Consider the following 22834-nt stretch of genomic DNA (forward strand, 5'->3'; position numbering starts at 1 on the left):
AGAATAGGGTTAGTAGCAATGTCTCCCTATTCTATGCAGGGTCACAGAATTATCCCTTCGAGTTAATTGTATTGCTCAAGTGGCATAAGTGAATTTTCAAACTAGAGTAATCTAACAATCTTTTGACTCTTTCCACAGGAAGGCATATTCATAGTCAAGTTCTGAAACATTTGGATCCAAGTAGTTTTTTTTTAAAGAAGTCTTTGTTAAGCTTCTGGCAAAATTCTTGCAGTTACCGTTGTGAGGAAATGGTACCAATAAATGGGAGGAAGAAAGGGGATAAACTTAGGTCTTCCTGGACACCCAAATGAATGGTGCTTCTACGATGGCCATTTGACTTGGAAGGACCAACCCTGGAGGACATCCAGCACTGTACCTTGGAGGTCTACTGAGCAAACTGCTGTGAAGGCCTGTTTCTACCTATGGACCACAAATAGATGCATGGTTCAAATTCTTGGGAGCCTGATGTTCAATATCAGCTATTACACATGTCCTGGTTCAGGTAAAAGATGCAAAGTGGACCACGAAGAAAATCATGGCTTTATGGAACTTCAGATCCCTAGTTTTCCTTTGGAATGAACTTGCGATTGAAGTTGAACTACAGGGCACAAAGTTATGGTGTCACACGGTCTAATTTCTAGCTCCAATATTTACGTACTTTAAATCCATTCAAGTAAAACCCAAAATCCCACTTGCTTTCCTAATTACTTGCTACAGCTCCACTTTGGTAAGCAGAATAGGCTTAACATTTTCAAAAGGTCTTTCCTTTGCATTTACAACTATCGAGAAAGTCACAGCTCTGGACTGACCAAGAGATTGCATACCCTGCCTTAAATTACTATAGGCAGATGTATATTTCCCCAATTCCCAGATTTTTCAATTTTGATTGAGCTGTCAAGTCACCATAGCAGTAAGTTCTGAACACATTTGACTTGAAACCATCCATCATTAGCATCCAAATTCTCCTACTCTCTCCTCCTCCAGTAGGCAATTCAAGAGAGATTATTCTGACTTCTTAATCAAGACTTGGGGCTTAACACGAAGGTGTAACAGGTCCTTCAGAAACCTCCCTACCGTAAGTCCTTTAGTCTTGTGGTTTTATGTACATTATTTTTGAATTACAGAATTACTGTTGGTCTCACTTGACTCCTCAGAAATACAGTTAATGATTTGCTTAAGAAGTTAATATGCTTTTACCATTAACTACAAGAACCAAGTGAAGCTCAGTACCAACAAATGTGAAGTGGTAGACGGTGAATAACAGTTTGTGATACCAGGTATACAAATAAAGAAACAAAAAATAAAATTAAAGGTTCTTAAAAAAATTTTTCATTGGCCAGATAAGGTGATGATACAAATAGTAAAGCAAGGAACAAGGTCTAACAGAATTCTGGAATAGTTAGTCAGGACATTTAACACATATAGGTTATTCCGAAAGCTCTGATGATATTCACACCACATTACGGAGGTCCATGTATTACAAAGAAGATACAAATCACTGTGAAGAACTCATTATTTCACTCCGAAGGATGAAAACAGCATGGATATTTAAATTACGAGCTTGACTGACAGAATTGTACTACAAAGATCAGTTTCAGAGGATGCAAAAAAAATGCTCAAACTAAACAATATTATTCATTTTTCCCCTCTGATTATCTCCCTTCATTACATCAAGACAGAGGAGGCTTCTAGGGCTAGGGGTCAATAAAATCCAGTATTTACAAACTTAAGCAAAAGTAAACCTTCTACAGTTATACTTCTTAAGATACAAAAGAAACTTACGAACTATGGTGAGGAACAATCATTTCCGAAGTTGAAGGGATGATCCACAATTCAGAGATGAGAAGCAAATTGTGATAAGATAAAGAGAAAAATGTCAATGAGAAAAACCTGAACACAAAGATATTTCAATAAAGCTATTCTACATTCCAAAGAATAGAAAGTGGCTTTGTACTGCATGAAACGTGCCAAATTAGCAACCTGTAATTGCATGCAGACCCTAGCTCATAAAGCAATCAAAGACAAGGTTACTTGTGTGCAGCTTCACTGCTGGTAAAGGATAAATTTACAATTTTGTGTTCTCGGAGATGTCCTGAAGTGTACATTGAGAATCCAGGCATTGTTTGATTTCCCGATTTTGTACCCGCCACAGGCAATGATCTGTGGTCTCAGCACTGACCAGCAAACATAATTAATTTGCTCTACTCTGGGTTTTATATTAACTTTAAATAAACAAATACAAGGATAAATTTTTCCATACAAAGTAGATTTTATTCTATATAAACAAAAAAATCTATTAATTCTCAATATGCATTGCTAACACATACTGAATTGTCGCACTGAATAAATATTTTCTTGGTAAAACTGGTTGAATGATAGCCATTAACAATGATGACATTGTTAAAAGGATATTTATTTTGCTGTTAATTACCAGACAACTTTTGGTGGCAAGTTTAATTGCCAATTCATGTGCAAATGCTGCTGCATTAATAATCACAAGTTAGTACAAATTAATCAGCAACTTGTAGCCATTTCCAATTCAAGTGGGACCTCTTTTTTGCAGTGTTACAGGGCCATTTGCACATTAATATTGCTGTGTATTGTTCATAAGCTGTTAACTTTAGCACAATTTAGGACTTGAGCACAAATACGAACTGATATATCTGGACCGAATACCAGGTTTGAGAGCGTCATTCGGGCCACAGTGCTTTTCAACTAGGTCAGCTCACCAAACTATTAACATAAAATAATAAGCAAATGGTATGTGAGTAAACACTCCTCTAAAAAAAAATTAATGCAACACAGTCTCAACTGGGACAGTTGAGGGAAAACAAAGACATCAAAGAAAACACTTAAACAAAAACTGAAAAGCATACAAAGTGGCAAAACTTAGTGGTAGACCAGAGGACTGGGCACGGTAGCGTAGCGGTTAGCACGACGCTATTACAGTGCCAGCGATCGGGGTTCGATTCCCGTCGCTGTCTGTAAGGAGTTTGTACGTTCTCCCGTGTCTGCGTGGGTTTCCTCCGGGTGCTCCGGTTTCCTCCCACATTCCAAAGACGTACAGGTAGATTAATTTGGGTTTAAAATGGGCGACGTGGACTTGTTGGGCTGGAAGGGCCTGTTACCACGCTGTAAATAAAATTTAAAAAAATTTAAATCAGCAGTGGAGGTCTTAAAAGCTACTGAGAAGTGGGAAAATTGATTACACTGGCAAGTAATTATCAAAACAAACAGTGAGAGTTTCTATGCTTGTATAAAAGGGAAGGTGGCAGCTAAGCGTGGAACTCCTTAAGAGTGAGACTGGGGAATTAATAAGGGAATCAAGGAAATAGCAGATAATTTAAATCAATACCTTGCATTAGTCTGCACAGTGGGAGGACAACGCAAGCATCCCAAGGATGACTAATGGGCTAGTTTCAAATAGGAGGGATTGTTACAAGTTCTTCCCTATCACAAGGCTCAAAGCATTGGAAAAACTAATGGGACTAAGGACAGACAAATCAACAACACCCAATGGCCTGCATTCAAGGATTTTAAAGGAAGTGGCTGTAGAGATAGCAGAGCTATTGGTTGGAGTTTTTCACAAACCCTGTTTTCCAGGGAGGTACCAGTGGATTGGAATGCAGTGCACACGATTGCCTAGTTTAAGAGACAAAAAGTGGGAAACTATAGGCCAGGTAGTTTATGACTATGTCAGGAAGATGCTGGAGCTTCTAATAAAGGAAGAAATAACTAGTTATAAAGAAAAGCTTCATGCAATCAAACCAAGTCACCATGGTTTTATCAAAGGTAAATCATGTTTGAGAAATTTGTTGAGAAGTTCTTCCAGGATATAAACACGCAGAGTCAACAGAAGAAAGTGAGACGATATGATTGAAACACAAGACCCTAAGCAGGAGTGTTGTTGAGATGTTTCCACTAGGGGGAGTGTTTTGAATTAGGGGAGGGGAGAAGTCATTGTAAAAAACCCATGGGGCACAGGAATTCCTTCTCAGATGGTGGAATCTCTCTGAGTTCTCTACCCCAGAGGGCAGTAGAGGCTAGATCATATCATTTCAGGCATTTAAAGAGGAGGTAGATAAACTTTTGAAAGATCAGGGAATTGAGGGCTATGTGAAACTGGCACAGAAGGAGCTGAGGCTTGGGGAAGATCTGGCATGATCCTACTGAATGGTGGGGCAGGCTGGAATTGCCCAGCCCTGCTCCTATTTTCTTGTGTATAAACGGGCAAGCCTGAAGGTCATGGTGTTCCCATGCACTGCTGACCACATCCTCCTTGTTGGACGTGGTCACAGGTTTGGGGAGGTGCTGCAGCTGCCACTACAGCCACTCTGTGTCAATGGAGGGGGTGATGAGTATTAGGTATTCTTACTAGCATTTTAAAAAACTCACAGGAGGTTGATGTTAAGAGATAAGAATTAGGCAAAGCAATCATGCCCTGATTTTGCTGATTGCTCACTTTCAAGAAAACTGTCCACAAAGATCTGTCTTTAGTCTGGATGTTCCCCTCGGATCCGTTGGCCTCTAAAGATCCCCAGTGCCTGGTGGATTAAAGTTCACAAAGTATTTCCACACCTCCACCCAAAGCATCTAACCATATCCTCACACAGCAAACCAGCATATTGAAAGCTTTAGCTTGGCTTTAGTGTAAAAAGATACAAAAAATTTTTAGAGAACAAAATAGACTTTGGGACCACAATATTAAGGGAGAAGCTGAGATTTTACTTTAAAATACATGGCATTCTGGATTAATTATCTGAAGGAACTGGACTTCACTTATAAAAAGGTTTGAGGGGCAATGGGGTTACTATTATAATTTAGTCTAGTTAAAAAAAAGATTGACCACATTCAGCAATACATATCATTTACTTCTTAATAAAAAGTCAGAATAGTTTGCAATTTGTTGGAATGCTTGACAAATCTCAACCAGTGTCTGAATTTTGGGTTTAAACTGTGCACATCTGTACAGAAGCAGCGGCTGTCAAATATCCTTCATAATAACAGTTTCTATATTAGACTGAATTACAATTATTTTATATTTGATAAGCCCTTTGGCCTTGAAATGTACATTTCTCTCAGAATAAAAAAAATCTGAAGAAATTTGCAAAAAGAATTGTGAATTATCTATTCATTCTTTATGACAACGATAATACTTCTGGCAATCATCACCAGTATAATAACCCGACCATGCGTTAGATTCTGGTGAAGCTGAATGTGGCCCTCACCTGACTGAGGACTGAACCTTCCATTATGGATGGCCCTTTTCCTTTACCTACATGAAGAAATTCAATTCCATATCTCAAACCTAAATGTCCAGATCCGGAACAATTATTAAATGCTTTTTTTTGGGAAAAAAAATAGGGTGGTCCTATTATCTAGCTATCATCTTGTGCCATGAATCACCAACTGTCCTCCAAGCCTTGCTGGTATGTTTGCCTCGTGAGGCAGATCACTTTGCACATGACAAGACCTTTGGCAGTGGATCCGGAGTCCTGACCCCAGACTGGTGACCTAGCATTTTGAATGATTTCTAAATGTCAATGACCATAGAAGTTGTTTTTAAAAAAAGCTATTCACAAGATGAAGTGCTAGAAATTTCTAAATTCATCAAGTATTAGTTCCTATAATTGGATAAAAGTATAGTTACTACAAAGCACAGATCTTTACAAAGTTCTATTGGTTGAAAAAGGCCACTCAGTGCCACTCTAAAGGATGTTATAAAATGCATCAACTTCCAATTAAAATTCTGAAATTAGTTATACAGATAAAATTTCATTGTCTGGACCTGCAAATCTGGGTTTAGCAGCACTTGGAAAATTTTAAGATAGATAGAATTTCCATCAATTTTCCTTAGCACAGACCAATTGGAGTGTTCTGTCCCAAATGGCCCAGAGGAGATTAACTAACATACCATACACCACAGACTGAGCATAGGTCTTCCTTGATCAGGAACAAACATGATACAATTTTACACAAGACCAAAATTGTTCCAATTGTGGTCAAGTACTTACCCCCTATCATCACACAGATCATTTCAAAGTTAGTGGGATCAATCAGGCACACCGATTACCAAGGAGTTATAGGGCAGGAGAAAAAGGAAACATATTTCAGTCAAGAATTTAAAACTTCCAAAACATTAGTAAATTGAACTGAGATGAATCTGCAGATAGAATGTCCTGCAAAATTATACTCAGGCATTTTTGTTTTGTATACCTTTAACATTTAAAATAATTATAAATATTAAAACAGCAATACAGGCTCCAATAAAGGAGTTGTTAGAATCAGCATTTACATTGCTATTGGAAAAAGGAAGCAAGAGTTTGTATGAAATTAACACAATCTTTGGCAGGGGCCAGTGTCAAACATTAAGACAAATCAATGGGACAATACATTTCTGAAAATCTTCAGTAACTTACAAAATGTCCAGATGACAGAGGCATATTAGTTAAGTGAATTAATTCCCATATTACAATGCAGTAAAACTTCACTAGTCTTACAAGACCTTGGGATCTTCTAAAATGCTTTTTTTTCCACAATCAATGAAGTATTTTAGAAGTGTAGTTACTATTTTAATATAGGAAACAAAGCAAACAATTTACACAGAAAAAGAATCTCCAGAAGAGCAATGATATAATGGCTAATTATTTTCTTAAAATGTTGTTGGGTTTGAGGAATAAACATTAACCAGAACATCAGGGACAAATTCAGTTTTTCGTTGTAATAGGGCTATGTCTTCCACTAAGCACTCAGCAGCTCAGGTTGTTGTCTCATCAGGAATATAGTATTCCACTGAGCTGTCAGACACAATTTTGCTCATCCCTGGAGTGGAGCATGATTCCACAACTTTCTGACTCAGGTGAGTGCACTGTGGTTAACAGCATTGTCGAATCATCTCACTTCATTTGTGAAAAGGTTGTCTGATATTGACAGCTCAATATGGATTGGACCTAATATGTATGAACACATTTTAAATACCATAAATTTAAAATAGATTCAAAGAAAAGGTAGTAGAAACATTGGTACTTACAGATGTGAAGTCCTTCAGAAATTCAATGGAACAGTTTACATGGAAGAGACAAAATTATTTTAGAAGTTTTCTTGGTACTTTTACAGAAATGACAAATGAAGCAAAGATCTTTAATGACTTGCAATTATCTTAAATACATTGCATAATATATCCAATAATGTCGAATTTGCACATGAATCCTGATGAGTTGGATTTCCTATTCAAATTCAGTGTTTTATTTAATCTGCATGAAAGCCTGTGGAACTGGACCCCACCAGAAGCTGATCGCCAAGGTGAAAGTAAAATATTTTTGAAAGCTATGACTTACTTGCTGTCTGACCTGCCACTTCTAGCGAAATTGTCACACGGTATACAGCAAGCCAATATTTCAACTCTCTGCATGATGAGCAGCTCTCACTGGATATTCCAATCATACTTCCTGACTACTGGATGGGAAATGGCATTCAAGCTACTTGTTACATTAAATATTCAGTAAAAGTGATATGCACAGGCTACAGAAGAACCTCCTACTGTTGTTAATATTTGCATACCTGGGTCATCTAGATTTTGTTCTTGATTATTCAGAATTGCTTGTAACACAGATGAACAAGGCTCCAAGTGTGGAGTAATAGCAGAAGGGTGGAACACTTCAGAAAGAAAACGCACGGTTTCTGCTTATACGAGCCAGATAGCCCAAACGTGCAGACCATAGTTTGAATTGCTTTGGTCAACAATGAGTGGAGAATTTGGCAGAATATTACTCTCCCAACCCAATTCCTAATGCAGCTATTTTAATAAATTCTATATATAAAAGGATGCTTGGATGATAACAGGAAGTTCATAAGATACTTTCAACTGAATGCACTAAAAAACCATTGCATATTACTTTCTATTTCTAAAAAAAAAACTATATTTTAGTTGCATTTATTTCTCCAAGTAATTTTTCATTAGAACATGTAAATGAATTCAACTACGGCAAAGTTTACCTTTTTCATTGCCAGAGATGGATCCTGCCTGAGAAGGTCACACAAAGCAGTTAAATGTCCAATGGCAGCACACTTCAGCCACTCCTTCTCTAAAGGATCCAACTTTAAGAAAAGGAAGATTGAAAATAGCTCATTAAACAACCACTTTTTTCATTCAACAATATACCTCTACTTTCTGTAGAGATTTGCCATTGTTCACTCTGGGATAATAGAGCTGAATCATCCAATTATCAGGCACCAGGATAAAATCATGATCTTGCATAGATTTTAGAAAGTCTTTCATGTAAATCCACTTGCAGTACAAGATGGAACTTTGCAAATCAAGATACCCATTTTATAGGATGCAATTGCTGCAGTAACATAGAACCAGAGAAAAATACAGCACAATACAGGCCCTTCAGCCCATCATGTTGTGCCGACCTTCTAACCATACTTAAGACTATCTAACTCCTTCCTCCCACATATCCCTCTATTTTAAATTCCTCCATATGCATATCTAACAATCTCTTGAACTTGACCAACGTATCAGCCTCCACCACCACCCCAGGCAGCGCATTCCATGCACCAACCACTCTCTAGGTGAAAAACCTCCCTCAGACATCTCCCTTGAACTTCCCACCCATTACTTTAAAGCCATGCCCTCTTGTATTGAGCACTGGTGCCCTGGGAAAGAGGTGCTGGCTGTCCACTCAATCTATTCCTCTTAATATTTTGTATACCTCTATCATGTCTCCCCTCATCCACCTTCTCTCCAATGAGTAAAGCCCTAGCTCTTTTAGTCTCTCCTCATAATCTATACTCCCTAATCCAGGCAGCATCCTGGTAAATCTCCTCTGCACCCTTTCCAATGCTTCCACATCCTTCCTATAATGAGGCGACCAGAACTGGACACAGTACTCCAAATGTGGTCTAACCAGAGTTTTGTAAAGCTGTATCATTACTTTGCATCTCATAAGCTTTCTTAACTACCCTATCCACCTGTGAGGCAAATTTCAGTGATCTGTGGATAGGAACCCCCAGATCCCTCTGCTCCTCCACACTGCCCAAAATCCTACCATTAACCTTGTACTCCGCCTTGGAGTTAGTCCTTCCAAAGTGTACCACCTCACACTTCTCCAGATTGAACTCCATCTGCCACTTCTCAGCCCAGCTCTGTATCCTATCAATATCCCTCTGTAAGCTTCGACAGCCCCCCACACTATCCACAACACCACCGATCGTTGTGTCGTCTGCAAACTTGCTAACCCACCCTTCTACCCCCTCATCCAAGTCATTAATAAATATTATGAAAAGTGGAGGTCCCAGAACCGATCCCTGTGGGACACCACTAGTTACAGCCCTCCAATCCGAATGCACTCCCTCCACCACAACCCTCTGCTTTCTACAGGCAAGCCAATTCTGAATCCACACGGCTAAGCCCCCCTGGATCCCTTGGCCTCTGACCTTCTGAAGAAGCCTACCATGTGGAACCTTGTCAAACGCCTTACTAAAATCCATGTAGACTACATCCACTGCACTACCCTCATCAATCTTCCTGGTCACCTCCTCAAAGAACCCTATCAAGCTTGTGAGGCAAGATCTTCCCTTCACAAAGCCATGCTGACTGTCCCTAATTAGTCCATGTTTCTCTAAATGCTCATAGATCCTATCTCTTAGAATCCTTTCTAACAGCTTACCCACCACAGACATAAGGCTCACTGGTCTGTAATTCCCTGGACTATCCCTACTACCTTTTTTGAATAAGGGGACAACATCTGCCACCCTCCAATCCTCCAGTACCATTCCCGTGGACAACGAGGACTCAAAGATCCTAGCCAACAGTTCAGCAATCTCCTCCCTCGCCTCACGCAGCAGCCTGGGGAATATTCCGTTAGGCCCCGGGGACTTATCTGTCCTAATATTTTCTAACAGCTCCAACACATCCTCTCTCTTTATATCTACATGGTCTAAAACGTTACCCTTACCAACACTGTTCTCAGCTTCATCAAGACCCCTCTCCTTGATGAATACTGAAGAGAAGTATTCATTGAGAACCTCACCCACTTCCACAGCTTCCAGGCATATCTTCCCACCTTCGTCTTTAATCAGACCTACCTTTACCCTAACCACCCTTCTGCTCTTTACGTACAAGAAAAAAGCCTTGGGATTCTCCTTAACCCTACTCACCAAAGCCTTTTCATGTCCCCTTCTCGCTCTCCTCAGCCCCTTCTAAATTCCTTCCTTGCTACTCTATATTCCTCACGAGCCCTATCTGATGCTTGCTGCTTACACCTTATGTATGCTGCCTTCTTCTTCCTAACTAGGAAATATGGAATAATCCTCTCATGAAAGGTCACACCTATTAATATATTATAATAAATTGCATATTTTGATGGGCGTTTCTTATACATGATCAGAAATGTATACAACATTTTGTGGACAGAAATCCTGCAAAGTCTATCCGTGGTTCCTACTGGCAAATGTAACCACAAGTTCAGTCACTACAAGTATCTTCTATCATTACCAATAACTACAGATTAAAATATACAAACAGAACAAGTAGTCAAGGTCAGCACAATGTTCGAATCCAACTCTCTAACTGAAGTATTCTCTGTATGGTATCCGCAAGTCTCTTATGACAAGTTTACACAATTACATCCAATTCCCAATGACAATAATTCCACACCGCAAAGCAGCTTCAATTACCGCAGCAACGGATGGATGGGGGAGGGATGCGTTAAGACTGAAAGCAATTACTGAAGGAAGTGAAAGAGACTGTTTTCCAAGTGTGTTTGATATCTTCATGGGATAAACAGAACCCTGACAAGCAAAGAAAGCTCTAGGAGCCCTTGTCTGCATTGTGTGCATTGCGAGGCATCCAAAAATGCATTACACTGGTAAAAAAAATTAAGCATGTGTGAAACGTATACAACGGAGGACTATACAAATTGTACTCCTCTTCCAAATTTCAGTTCATGCAAGTCCATTGGAAGAATATTGTTGGCTGAAGTCAGTCAGAGTCCAAGTATTACAGCACAGCCCATCCAGTCCATACCGACCTGATCTTCTACCTAGTCCCATCTACCTGCACCCGGACCATATCCCTCCAAACCCCTCCCATCCAAACTTCTCCTAGATGTTACAATTGAACCTGCATCCACAACTTCTGCTGGCAGCTCGTTCCACACTCGCATCACCCTCTGAGTGAAGAAGATTCCCTTTAAATATTTCACCTTTCACCCTAAACCTATGCCCTTTAGTTCTAGTCTCACCCAACCTTAGGGTGACTGCATACAGAGTTTTCCCCCTATCTATCCCCCTCATAATTTTATATAATTCTACAAGATCAGAGGGATCTTGGGGTCCCAGTCCATAGGACGCTCAAAGCAGCTGCACAGGTTGACTCTGTGGTTAAGAAGGCAGACGGTGTATTGTCCTTCATCAATCGTGGAATTGAATTTAGGAGCCGAGAGGTATTGTTGCAGCTATATAGGACCCTAGTCAGACCCCACTTGGAGTACTGTGCTCAGTTCTGGTCACCTCACTACAGGAAGGATGTGGAAGCCATAGAAAGGGTGCAGAGGAGATTTACAAGGATGCTGCCTGGAATGCGGAGCATGCCTTATGAAAACAGGTTGAGGGAACTCAGCCTTTTCTCCTTGGAGCGACAGAGGATGAGGGGGACCTGATAGAGGTGTGTCAGATGATGAGAGGCATTGATCAGGTAGATAGTCAGAGGCTTTTCCCCAGGGCTGAAATGGTGGCCACAAGAGGACATAGGTTTAAGGTGCTGGGGAGTAGGTATAAAGGAGATGTCAGGGGCAAGTTTTTTTTTACTCAGAGAGTGGTGAGTGCGTGGAACGGGCTGCCAGCAATGGTGGTGGAGGCGGATACGATAGGGTCTTTTAAGAGACTGTTGGATAGGTACATAGAGCTGGGAAAAATGGAGGGCTATGGGTAAGCCTCGTAATTTCTAAGGTAGGGACATGTTCGACACAGCTTAGTGGGCTGAAGGGCCTGAATTGTGCTGTAGGTTTTCTATGTTCTATCTCCCCTCATTCTCCTGCGCTCCAGGGAATAAAGTCCAAACCTATTCAACCTTTCCCTACAACTCAGGTCCTCAAGTCCCAGCAACATCCTTGTAAATTTTCTCTGAAACTTCAATAAGGCTCAGAGTCCCACCCTATGCACAGCCAAGTGAGGAAATCTTAGATTTACTGACTGACAGACAGATAGAATTGCACCGGTCATCAGATGGAGTCCGGCAGAGAGGCAGCCTTGATGGGATCCTAACACTGTGCTGGGGAAATAACATCCTCAATCTTGCAGCAGGTCAGACCAAGCATATTCTGATTTCAATCAGGATCTGAAGGCCCATGGACTAGAAAGCAAAAGGGAAGGTAATTTACTTACTAACACTAAAGAAAAGCCATTTAGTGTTTGTTTTAATTATTTCTCATCTTAGAATAATATTCTTCAAATTTTAATGGGTTTTAAGTGGTTCCAAAGGCCCAGAGACATTTAACAGCTTTGACAGGGGACTAGTTCAGCCCCAGATTTGCCTTCAGACAGAGTCGGTCGGGGGTATTTTAGCGGCTGGGCTTCTGCACAACAATTCTCAAGGCCCAGTTGATTCTGAGACACATCTGACATCTGCTCACCCATCCAGGCGAGGTGAGTGCAGATGGGTGGGAACCATGGCTTCCAGATACCAGGGCAGGTTTGGTTCAGGCCATTATCATCACAACTTGTTGCACATGACCAGGGACAAAATTATCTGCAACTCTAGGCTAGCATTCATGAGTCACCATGGGGCGATTTCAACATCTATGATAACCAAGGCTTGCCAACGGTTTAAAAAAAATAGATCGCTGATTATTTTCCACAGAAACCAGGTTTAAGGGGAGAGTTGACTGGACATCGGGTGTTAGCCAGAGGAAATGAAGGAAGATGTCAGCAAGCAGAAAGAATGATACAGATGGAGAGGATTGTATATCACCCTCCTTACTTATTTATATCACATTATAAAAATCCGATCTGAAATCTAAGGATACACAACAGAAAATTGTATATTGGAAGAGCATAGAGACAATGATTAGAAAGTTTGAATTCAGATGCTACTTCCATCATTCCAGTAACTAGGGAATAATGTACAAGCCAAGCTGACTTGAGGATAGCAGAAAAGTGATAAACTATTAAGGAACACGTTTAATTAATTGTTTAATTGTGCCAGTTTACATGTTTACTGATTATTTGACTTTTCATTCTTCAAAATATTAGAAAATTATCAATTCAACTTTTGCTGCTAGGTTGAGTTATCCTAACTAGGACCCTTAAAGATTCATTCCTATGGCTTCTTATATAGTGCCTGAACTATGGCAATTCAAGAGCAACTGTACTAGATAGGGGAAAACAAGACTAGAGGTTGTTGGAAGTAAATGAACTTTGAGACTGTGTAAGAGAAGTGAAAGAAGCTGGTGAGAAAGACATGAAACAGAGGGGAGGAAGCAAGGGAATTGGGGAAAGAGGATGGACATGCAAACAAATATTGGAAGAGATTAGGTAGAGGTAAAGCTTATATAGATGTATGGTGGAGAGCATCCTGACTGGTTGCATTACAGCCTGCAGAGGGTTATAGACTCAGTCAGCACGACCCTCACCACCATCCAGGACATCTTCAAGAGGTGGTACCTCAAGGCAGCAGCATCCATCACTAAGGACCCTCACCATCTGGGACATGCCCTCTCCTCATTACTACCATCAGGGAGGAGGTACAGGAGCCTGAAGACCCACACTCAATGTTTCAGGAACAACTTCTTCCCCTCCGCCATCAGATTTCTGAACAGTCCATGAACACTACCTCGTTATTCCTTCTTTTTTGCACTATTTATTTTTGTAATTTATAGTAATCTTCTCTTTGCACTGTACTGCTGCTGCAAAACAACACATTTCACATCATACAAGTCAGTGATAATAAATCTGATTCTTTTATTTATTTCGCATAGAATCCCAAGAACTAGCACTTTCTCAGGCAGGTCACCCTTTAAATAATGCTGAAGCAGACCTCACAAATACTACGAAGCCTGCCTTAAGAATCTGATACGGCACACAATGAAAATCTCATAACTGCTATTAGCATGCATGTTGCCTGCCAATGGATGTCGCTACGCATGCCAGATCTCTAGGCGAGGAAAAATAGCAGACTTTATGCAGCTCACAGATTATGATGTCCCCTTAAGAACTTTTCAGTAAAACAGTAGCTCATAAAAACTGGCTCCAATTGTGTACCACACAAAAACCTGGCCCAATTTGAAGCAACAGGAGGTAAACTACCATTTTATGTTACAAAATTATGGAATTGCTATCGAATTTTTCTTATACATTAAAAGTACAGAAGGTATTGCAAGGTAGCAATGACACCAGGAACATTAACAAGCTGTTATATAATTTTAAGCATCACAGAATATTCATTACAACAAAGTCAGTGAGGTTACAAAAACCCCAGGCTGGTCCTACTCATTTAAAAGTATATAACCCTTCGTGTTTCCCAGTAAGGGATATTCCCACCACCCCCCCCCCCCCCCCCCACCCCCCTACTCTGCAGTACTGGTTTGTACCTTCAACTAAAATTGGTTTGTGAGGAGGACACCAAATGGCGGTTAAGTGAATGGGCAAAAAATGACAGATGGAATACATTGAAGGCAAATAGATTTTCCATTCAGGCAGAAACAGCAAAAAGCAGAGAATTATTTAAATGATGAGAGACTAACAAATGTTAGTGTTTGGAGAGATCTGGTAGTCTTACACAAGAAAAACGGATAAGGGTGCCTCAGGTAATCCAGACAAATGGAGTGTTGGCCCTTAAAGCAAGGTTGACGGAGAACAAGGATAAAGAAGTTGGGCTGCCACTTTCAAGTGCTTTGGTGGGAACTCATCAAAATTACTGTGCATAATTGTGGTCTCTTTATTTGAGAAAGGACATTTATTTAGAAACTGCAATGACGACTCAAAATTGATTTCTAGGTGACAGGATTGTCAGCCAAGGAAAGACTGTGTACAATGGAACTACACACTGAGGTTAAGAAGAATGAGAGGTGACATATTGAAAGATACAAGCTTCATTGTATGAGGAAGGTTCCACTTGTTTGGGAATCTCAAATTCGGCGGCAAAGTCCCAGGATAAGAGAACAACAACTCCATACCGAAATGAGGAGGCCTTTGTTCTCTTAGATGATTATGGAGCTTCGGTATTCTCTAGCCCAGAAAGCTGTGGACAATGGGTCATTAAGTATATATTGCATCCGATTATGGTCACTTAACTTCAGGGAGGATGGGAAGGTCCCAGAGTGTGCAGGAAAAACCTTATGGATTTGCCTAGCCCTGGATCCATTCACTGGCAAATCTATAAGGTTAGATGAGAGGAGTTGGATTATTCTCCTTGAAATAACAGTTTTTAAAAAAAAGAGGAGATCTGACTGGTTTAGATAGGGTAGATTTTTTTAAAGAAGTTGTGCTTGTTCATATATGGTTCAAGGGCTGGGAGTATTAATATATCATCGGCAAATGGTACAAGTGAGCCATTAAAAATGTCAATAAAAACAAAAGGTTGTTGACATGATCTGGGACTCAAGGCCTGCAGGGATGGTGGAAATAGAATGAGTGCTTTCAAAAGCAAACTGAATAGGCACTTATTGAGGAAGAGCAGCAAAGAGGTCTGAGAATATTGTTCTATTAAAAGCAGGCACAGATTCAGTGGACCAAATGGCCACTCCTGTGCCTGATGGATGCAAGGGTTAAAGGCATCAGGCTGAAAAAAATGGAGTCAAGTCCAAAGATTTGACTGGTCAGGATCTTACTGAACGGCTGAGCAGGCTCAAAAAGCTATTCTTTCGTTCTGCAAGTTCACTTTAAGCCTTTTTGTACTGTGCAATAGAAATAAAATCTACTCAGGAAAAAAAATATCAGCATCTGGAAGAAAGAGGAATGTAGTAAATAGAATTACATGCATCTTTGTAGAAAATCATTTGAGCAGTCTTTCAAATCTGTCAACTATTATCTATATTAATTGTTTCATTTCAATTATATTGAACTGCAATGTATGATTAAACAAAAATCTGGAAAAGAAAATACTAGTTACCCAAATACAGATCTTTGGCAGTATCCCAGTCAGATCTAGCCTGTATCTGTCTGATAGATGATTACATAACATTATTACTGACAGAGTTAAAGTATTAAGGCTAGTTTTTGATGTGCCCAGTAATAAGATCTAATTTGCTGATCATTTTCTGCAATCACAGTTGCTTTAATGTCACCACTTTAGTGTAATTACTTGTTGGAATAATACACTATCCACATCCATAAGACGGCTTTACACATTCCTAGAATAAAATTCATTTAGTATCAAGGGATTACACGCTGCTTATTCACTGCATCCCTTCCAATGAAGAGTGACCCAAGGCAAATAAAAACAGATCTTGACAGACTATTAAACTGGGCTTATGCTTTCATGATGGATGATCCCTCAACGACTGCAATCACTCAAAGCTGGCATTATGTTTACTGTTGGAAATGTACTTCACAATCAATGTAATAAATTAATCTACTTCCAACAATGCATTAATACAAGCACCTAAAGCAGTCCATTATTGATTTCAAAATTCTGAGATACCACTGTATGTATCCATGTGCATATTTCAATAATAAAGTGGCATTTTTTGTTACTTTTTATAAACATCCCAAGGTACCCTAAGATGCAATGAAATAGCAGGGAATGGAGGGAGTTAAGTATTCTCAGATGTTCACAATATTGCATCCATTACTTGCTAAGTTTGGTACATTTATAAAGGAACTCCACAGACTGAATAACATTGATAAGATATCTTTATTGGTCACATGTACATCGAAACACACAGTGAAATACAGCTTTTTGCATAGAGTGTTCTGGGGGCAGCCCACAAGTGTCACCATGCTTCCGGCGCCAACATAGCGTGCCCACAGCTCCTAACCTGTACATCTTTGGAATGTGGAAGGAAACCCACATAGACATAAGCATTGCACATAAATATTTCTGTGGACTTAAACAACCTACTGAGAATAAAGACTGGCTAGGTGTGTTAATATTATAAATCAATGAGAGGATAGTACTAGAGGACAAACAGTTCGCATGGATGTTGTGTATATACATACACATGTGAATCTTCCAGATGATACAGAAAGGTAGTAGTCTCTGGAAGCTCTGACTAATTCTTCAAGGGCAGGAGATAGTGTATGATGTCAGTTTAATATAGCAAGCTACTACCTGAATACGTTCAAGGAAGCATTAGAAAGGGGAAGGTAGAAAAGTCGACTCTTCCACAGTGTACTTGTGCTTGGCTGAAGAACATTATTGGTAGTGGAAGTAAGCTGCTTGGGCAGATGAAATGTTGCACACGAGAAAATTAATAGAGGAGGCAACAAGCTACTGACCAGATGACAGAGTAAACAAATATTAAACTTGATTTGCAAGAATACAGAAAGGGGGTATTGTCAAAAGGAGTTCAAGTCTGGTACAGAAAATTTGATAAAACTGTCAATCATAAACCAATATACAATAATCCAAATGCATCTGTACAAGGGTTAACATGCAAATACAGTGAAACAGACTCAACAAAACTAAGTCAAGCATCAAGACGATAGAAAGAGATTTGAATTACATTAAATGGCAACATACTGAAGAGAAATATATTTATCAATTTTGGTGTTGGCAAGCAGCAAAAATAATCAAATAAAATTCTGGACATGTGACTACTGAGGTATAAAGAGGACAGATCACAGAAGCATGCAACGATAAGGAGTCCTCTACAATTGTCCAGAATTGGTCTCAAAGCCTCTGGAATCTGAAGCCTTCTTTCCCACATGATTTCATTAGCCACACATTTCCCGACTTTGCTATTGAGTATAAAACAAAAAAAAAATCCAGATCCCACTTTTAAACTTCCTCAAAGTCAAAGTCGAGTTTATTGTCATGTGCACAAGTGCAATGAAAAAATAACTCGCAGCAGTATCACGGGCACATAGCATCAGATAAGCAGCATCCTCCTTCTAAAACTTACTACAGGCCTTCAAACCCTTACCTTCCTGACACTAGTTCCCACCAACACCATGTATTGTCTGTTCCCTTTCCTACACTTTAAAGTACTCTGCACTTTCTACAGATTATCCTTTATAAGGAGGCAACATAACATTTGGAAATCATTTATGGTTTCACTAGCATCAAGCTGTTCCCTTAACTACTGAGTCCCAATAATCAAGCCTGTGGCAATCCTCATTAAAATATCACCACCTTCACCCATAATGTTGCTAGTAGCAAACTTCCAGAGGAGATCTTTATTGTCTACCTCTTCCTACCTAGCCAGATGGTTATCAAGTTACAAGTTAGGACTCTGTAGCTGGGTGGTGACCACTTTGTACAGCTGTTAGGATTTCCCACATCATGGTTATTCAGGATACCTGAAGCTTCCTAGAGTTGCCACAAGAAATGAGAATTGCAGGCAAGTGGCCTCAGTTGTACAAGTTGTCCCCGGGTTCCATTTTTTACAGACATCCACAAACTGAATTTGTCCACAAGTCAGAAAATACACACAAAAAAAATCACTTGATAAGGTTACCATATCTCTACAGTACTGTAATGAATGGCATTAAATGCACATTAGATTGATAAAAATTGAACAATTACTAAAAATGGAGAGGGAGAGGAAACTAGTTCTGCCATTCATAGGAATGAATCTTTGCAAATATGTCGGACTTATCAATTTAATAATCTCATGTGAGCTTCTTCATATGTAGTGATGTCCATGAGTCAGGCATTCGTAAACCAGGGATGGACCATGCCTCCAATTGACTTAAATCTACCTTTATATTATGTTCATTAAGGTTACGACCAGGTGAAGTGAGGTAACGCCTACAGTAGAGTTTCCAATTGTGGTTCTAAATTACTGGAAAAGCACAACTGTGAAGCCATTCTTAAAACTCAAAAAGCACCAATAAAGTTCCGAGATATCTCTGTATGAAGAGGTTTAATTCAGAGTTTGTAGATTAAGCAACTAAGGCAGATCAAAATGATGCCAGTAAAAACCAAATCATATATAGAAGTACTAGATACAGGCGACTTCTATCATCGCTGTTCAGGTAAGGGAAATTCGCCCTTACAGAACTCACAAATCATTATCAAAACATTTGAGATTCAAAATAAAATTTGCTCTCACAGAACTTATGCAAAAAGAGAAGATAAATAAACACAATCTTTTCTTGAGGTACGTGCAGATGACGCGGCTTCTCATTAGAGATGAAAAAAATCATAATAAGGACCGTTTGTTAGGAATGCAAACCAACCCCCCCCCCACCATAACACAACATCTGCGCAAACTTCTATGATTACCACAGTCATTGATTTATGATTTTAAAACACCTAGTCGGTCTTAATTCTCAGCATGTTGTCTGTTAAGTCCACAGAAGTGCTTGTGTGCAATGTTATTCAGTCTGTAGAGCTCCTTTATAAATGTACTTAACTAAGCAAGTAACTCAGGGTTGGGGAGAAGGAGAGGGAGTCTTTAGTGCCAATAATGAACTTGCTCTATTCCTTTGAATTCATTGCCTATGGCAGAAAAGTGTAGGAGTCCAAGTGTCGTGGAACGTGCTTTCATAAAGTGTTTCTGCAAAAGTATCACAAAGTACCGCAGGCTCTGGCATGCCTTTTTTAGATTGCATCTCCCACTTTAATAGTTTGCCCACACTTCTTATTTTTGCTCTTCTGGTTTAATTAGTTTACTGATTTATTTTCCCCTATAGCAGTCTTGCCTCAATAAGAAATTAGTGTGCTCTCTTCATAGTCATTGGTTTCAGAACCATTTTTCATACTACCTCCTCCCGCCCCCCCAAAAATCATCCCTCCACTTACCTGTGCAAAGCCCTTTTGTCCACTACACTTATCCTTTCTGTTACAACCTAGTCAGGTTCATTCCTTCCTGTCCCAGTGCTGATGCAAGTGTCACTGAAATGGGACTCGTCTATCACACACTTTCGTGAGGTGACCTCCCTAATGTCCTTGTGCAGCACAATTTGTACACAGCTTGGGTAATAATCCAGTGATCATAACCCTTGAGATCCTGTTTAAGCAAGCTCCTGGCATTTGGTGAATTCCAGACAGGACCTCTGGCCCGTTCCATCCTGTGTTGTTAAATCAAAGTGTGATGCAGGCCTAAATTGTTAGGGATTGTATTGCACATTGTTCTGCTGCCAAGGTAGTACTGTCAACAAAATGGTCCTTTGCCTTTAAGAAAGCAAAGTTTACTATGTGCTGAGATACAAGAGGGTGATTGTATGCAATGCAGACCTGATGGAATGAAGATGCAGATCAGCTTTGATTTAATAGTGGAACAGATTTGAGATGCTGAGTGGTTTACTGCTGTTGCAATGTACATACAATTCTGAACTAAATTAAGAGAGCCCCATTGTTTCTGAGGGAAAAATTGGATTTGAAAAAGTATCAAGAAAGAAAACAGGAGAAGAACAGAATTGAGACTAGATAATCAGAAAGGGCAGCCAAAAGACAAAATCTTCCTAAATACAGGACAATCACTAGTCAAATTCAATAAGGAATTCAAGAGAAACATCACTTCTGTGAGAATACTCAAAATGTGGAACTTACTTCCGCATGGAGTGATGGAGACAAATGACAAACGCGCTTGAGGTGGAGGCTAAATATTCGTAAAGAGAAAAACAGAAGGATACCATAACAAGGCAAGATGAAGACAAGGTAGGAGACAGTATGGAACATAAACATACAGAGAAATACAAGTTCTATGCAACGTTTGTCAAGTAAAAAATCTAAGCAATATGTAAAAGGCCATAATTGCAATAACATTTCTTGGTATGTACACTTAACAGATAAAATGAATAAAGAAAGTGCTAACAGATTATGTAACATGTGAAATAAAGGAGCTTGACATAGGATTACACTATTGAAAACACCTCTCAACAATATTAAATTCCTACAGAAGTTAAATGGTCTTTTAATACTGCTTTTGGCTATTGTTGGTAGAAAAGAAACTAAATTATGACAATTGCATTAATTGAGAAAACAAACTCTGTAATAGCCTATAGATCTAATCTTGGAAAACACTAGCCATACGCAACAAAACATGCAAGGACGTTTTAAATCAAAGCAGTTCAAGGTGATTAAAAGAACATTAATAACTGGTAAATGATGCCACCAATTACCAGGTTAACAAACAGAAGATGATCATGTTGCCAACTGTGTTCAGCTCAAATTGGGCCACATTTTATAGACTAATGCCACTTGTTATCTACATGTAACTAATGAAGCAATTTCAGGCAAGGAGCTGATGCAGAATGAAATATGAATATCCAGAAGTTGAATGAGTTCCATGACTCTTTGCTGGTTTTGTGAAAAGCCACTGATGTCTGGTGCAGTGTTGAGAGTACTGAATACGGGCAAGTTGCTGTGTTTGTACAGTAAACCTGTTGCAGGCATTTAAAGCGTAAGCAACCTTTTAAAAATGTCATCTGTTAAATACTAGGAATCAACCTCTCTGGCATTGGAAACATTTGAATTTTGGGCTGCAGTGGGATGTTAAAAATGTTGTACTATTTCCATTCCTTTATCCATCTCTGGTTTTGCCTGTATTGCTCTCTAATGCTTTGACACTAAACTCATTTTCTCTATTTCAACTAGCTGTTCAGCTAGTCTGCATTTTACTTTTCAATCATTTTAGTTTTTCTATTCATTCGGGACCCAAACAACTTATTTCCCAGATTGTAGAATTATCAATTCATGTTTGTAATAGTTTTGTAGCACCAAAGACTGCAGGAATAAACCAAACTAACAGCAGATGCCATTTGACGTAGCAACCTGGTATATATAAAAATTGATCCAACTCCCCAGTGAGATGCCAGTCCAAATCATGGGAAGCTCCCATGTGCATTCACAGCTTAGCAATCTAAGAATATTTCACATTACAACTCAATTTAACCTATTTTGACACTTCATTGCAATTGTTAAAAATCTCATCGTAAAAAGTGAGCTGTCCTTAAATGGTGCTCAACCAACTTCATTTATTATTTTGAATGTGAATGGACACTTCGGTTTCCAATTCGCTATGTGGATTCCTCCATATTTCAGCACCTCAGTTATTCCATAAACTTTCAATGGAAAGTGCTTAACCCAGCTGAATAAACTGCATTAAAGACAGTACATTTTTTTTTCTTTAAAAGTTTCACCAATTTGAAACAGTCAACTTGTATTTCTTACTCTAACATTAATCCGCTCCAAAAAAAATTTTAAATATGGTTATATTATACAAGTTTTAGTTTTCTGATTCAAATATCAAAATATAAGTCAGTGTCAAATGAAATTATGCAACAAGTTTCAAATGACAAATATTACCTTCGTAAAATTATCAATACTTACAGCAACAGAGGGCGATCCCATACTTCCAGTGCCATCCTCAAATCCATTTTGTTCCAAGTCATCCTGAAATAGAAAACATGATACTTTATGGACAAAAGCAGGTTACACATTACAAATCACTAACATTCAATAGTACCTTTCTCCTTCAATTTATGCCCAATACAATCAATTCCTGCTATGCCCTGCTCGTAAACAAAATGGTCTAGAAATTCAATTGTTCAGCACAATTTTATTCAGTACATAAGTCAAAACAGTAATTTCCAGTGTGGTATTCTATTACAGTTATTTGCAAGGCAAATTGTGCCTCTACAGTAACTTAGTGAGCCACTTCAATTTGCAAATCACACTGGTGCAAGTGATGTAATTTCTGTGTCAGATGGCAACTGACATGAT

General features: G+C 39.2%; 1 protein-coding gene across 1 annotated transcript in view; it reads right to left on the reverse strand.

The window, feature by feature from the left end:
- Positions 1-559: 559 nt before the first annotated feature.
- LOC127579020 (ankyrin repeat domain-containing protein SOWAHA) overlaps positions 560-22834 on the reverse strand; it is a 49791-nt gene continuing 27516 nt past the window's right edge. The window contains exons 5-8 of the mRNA XM_052031656.1: positions 22442-22504; positions 7996-8097; positions 7031-7042; positions 560-598 (exon numbers count right to left, since the gene is read on the reverse strand). Of these exons, the coding sequence (XP_051887616.1) occupies positions 560-598; positions 7031-7042; positions 7996-8097; positions 22442-22504 (216 nt within the window). The remainder of the gene's footprint in view (positions 599-7030; positions 7043-7995; positions 8098-22441; positions 22505-22834) is intronic.

Source organism: Pristis pectinata, chromosome 16 (genome assembly GCF_009764475.1).
Source record: "Pristis pectinata isolate sPriPec2 chromosome 16, sPriPec2.1.pri, whole genome shotgun sequence".
Taxonomy (NCBI): Eukaryota; Metazoa; Chordata; class Chondrichthyes; order Rhinopristiformes; family Pristidae; genus Pristis; species Pristis pectinata.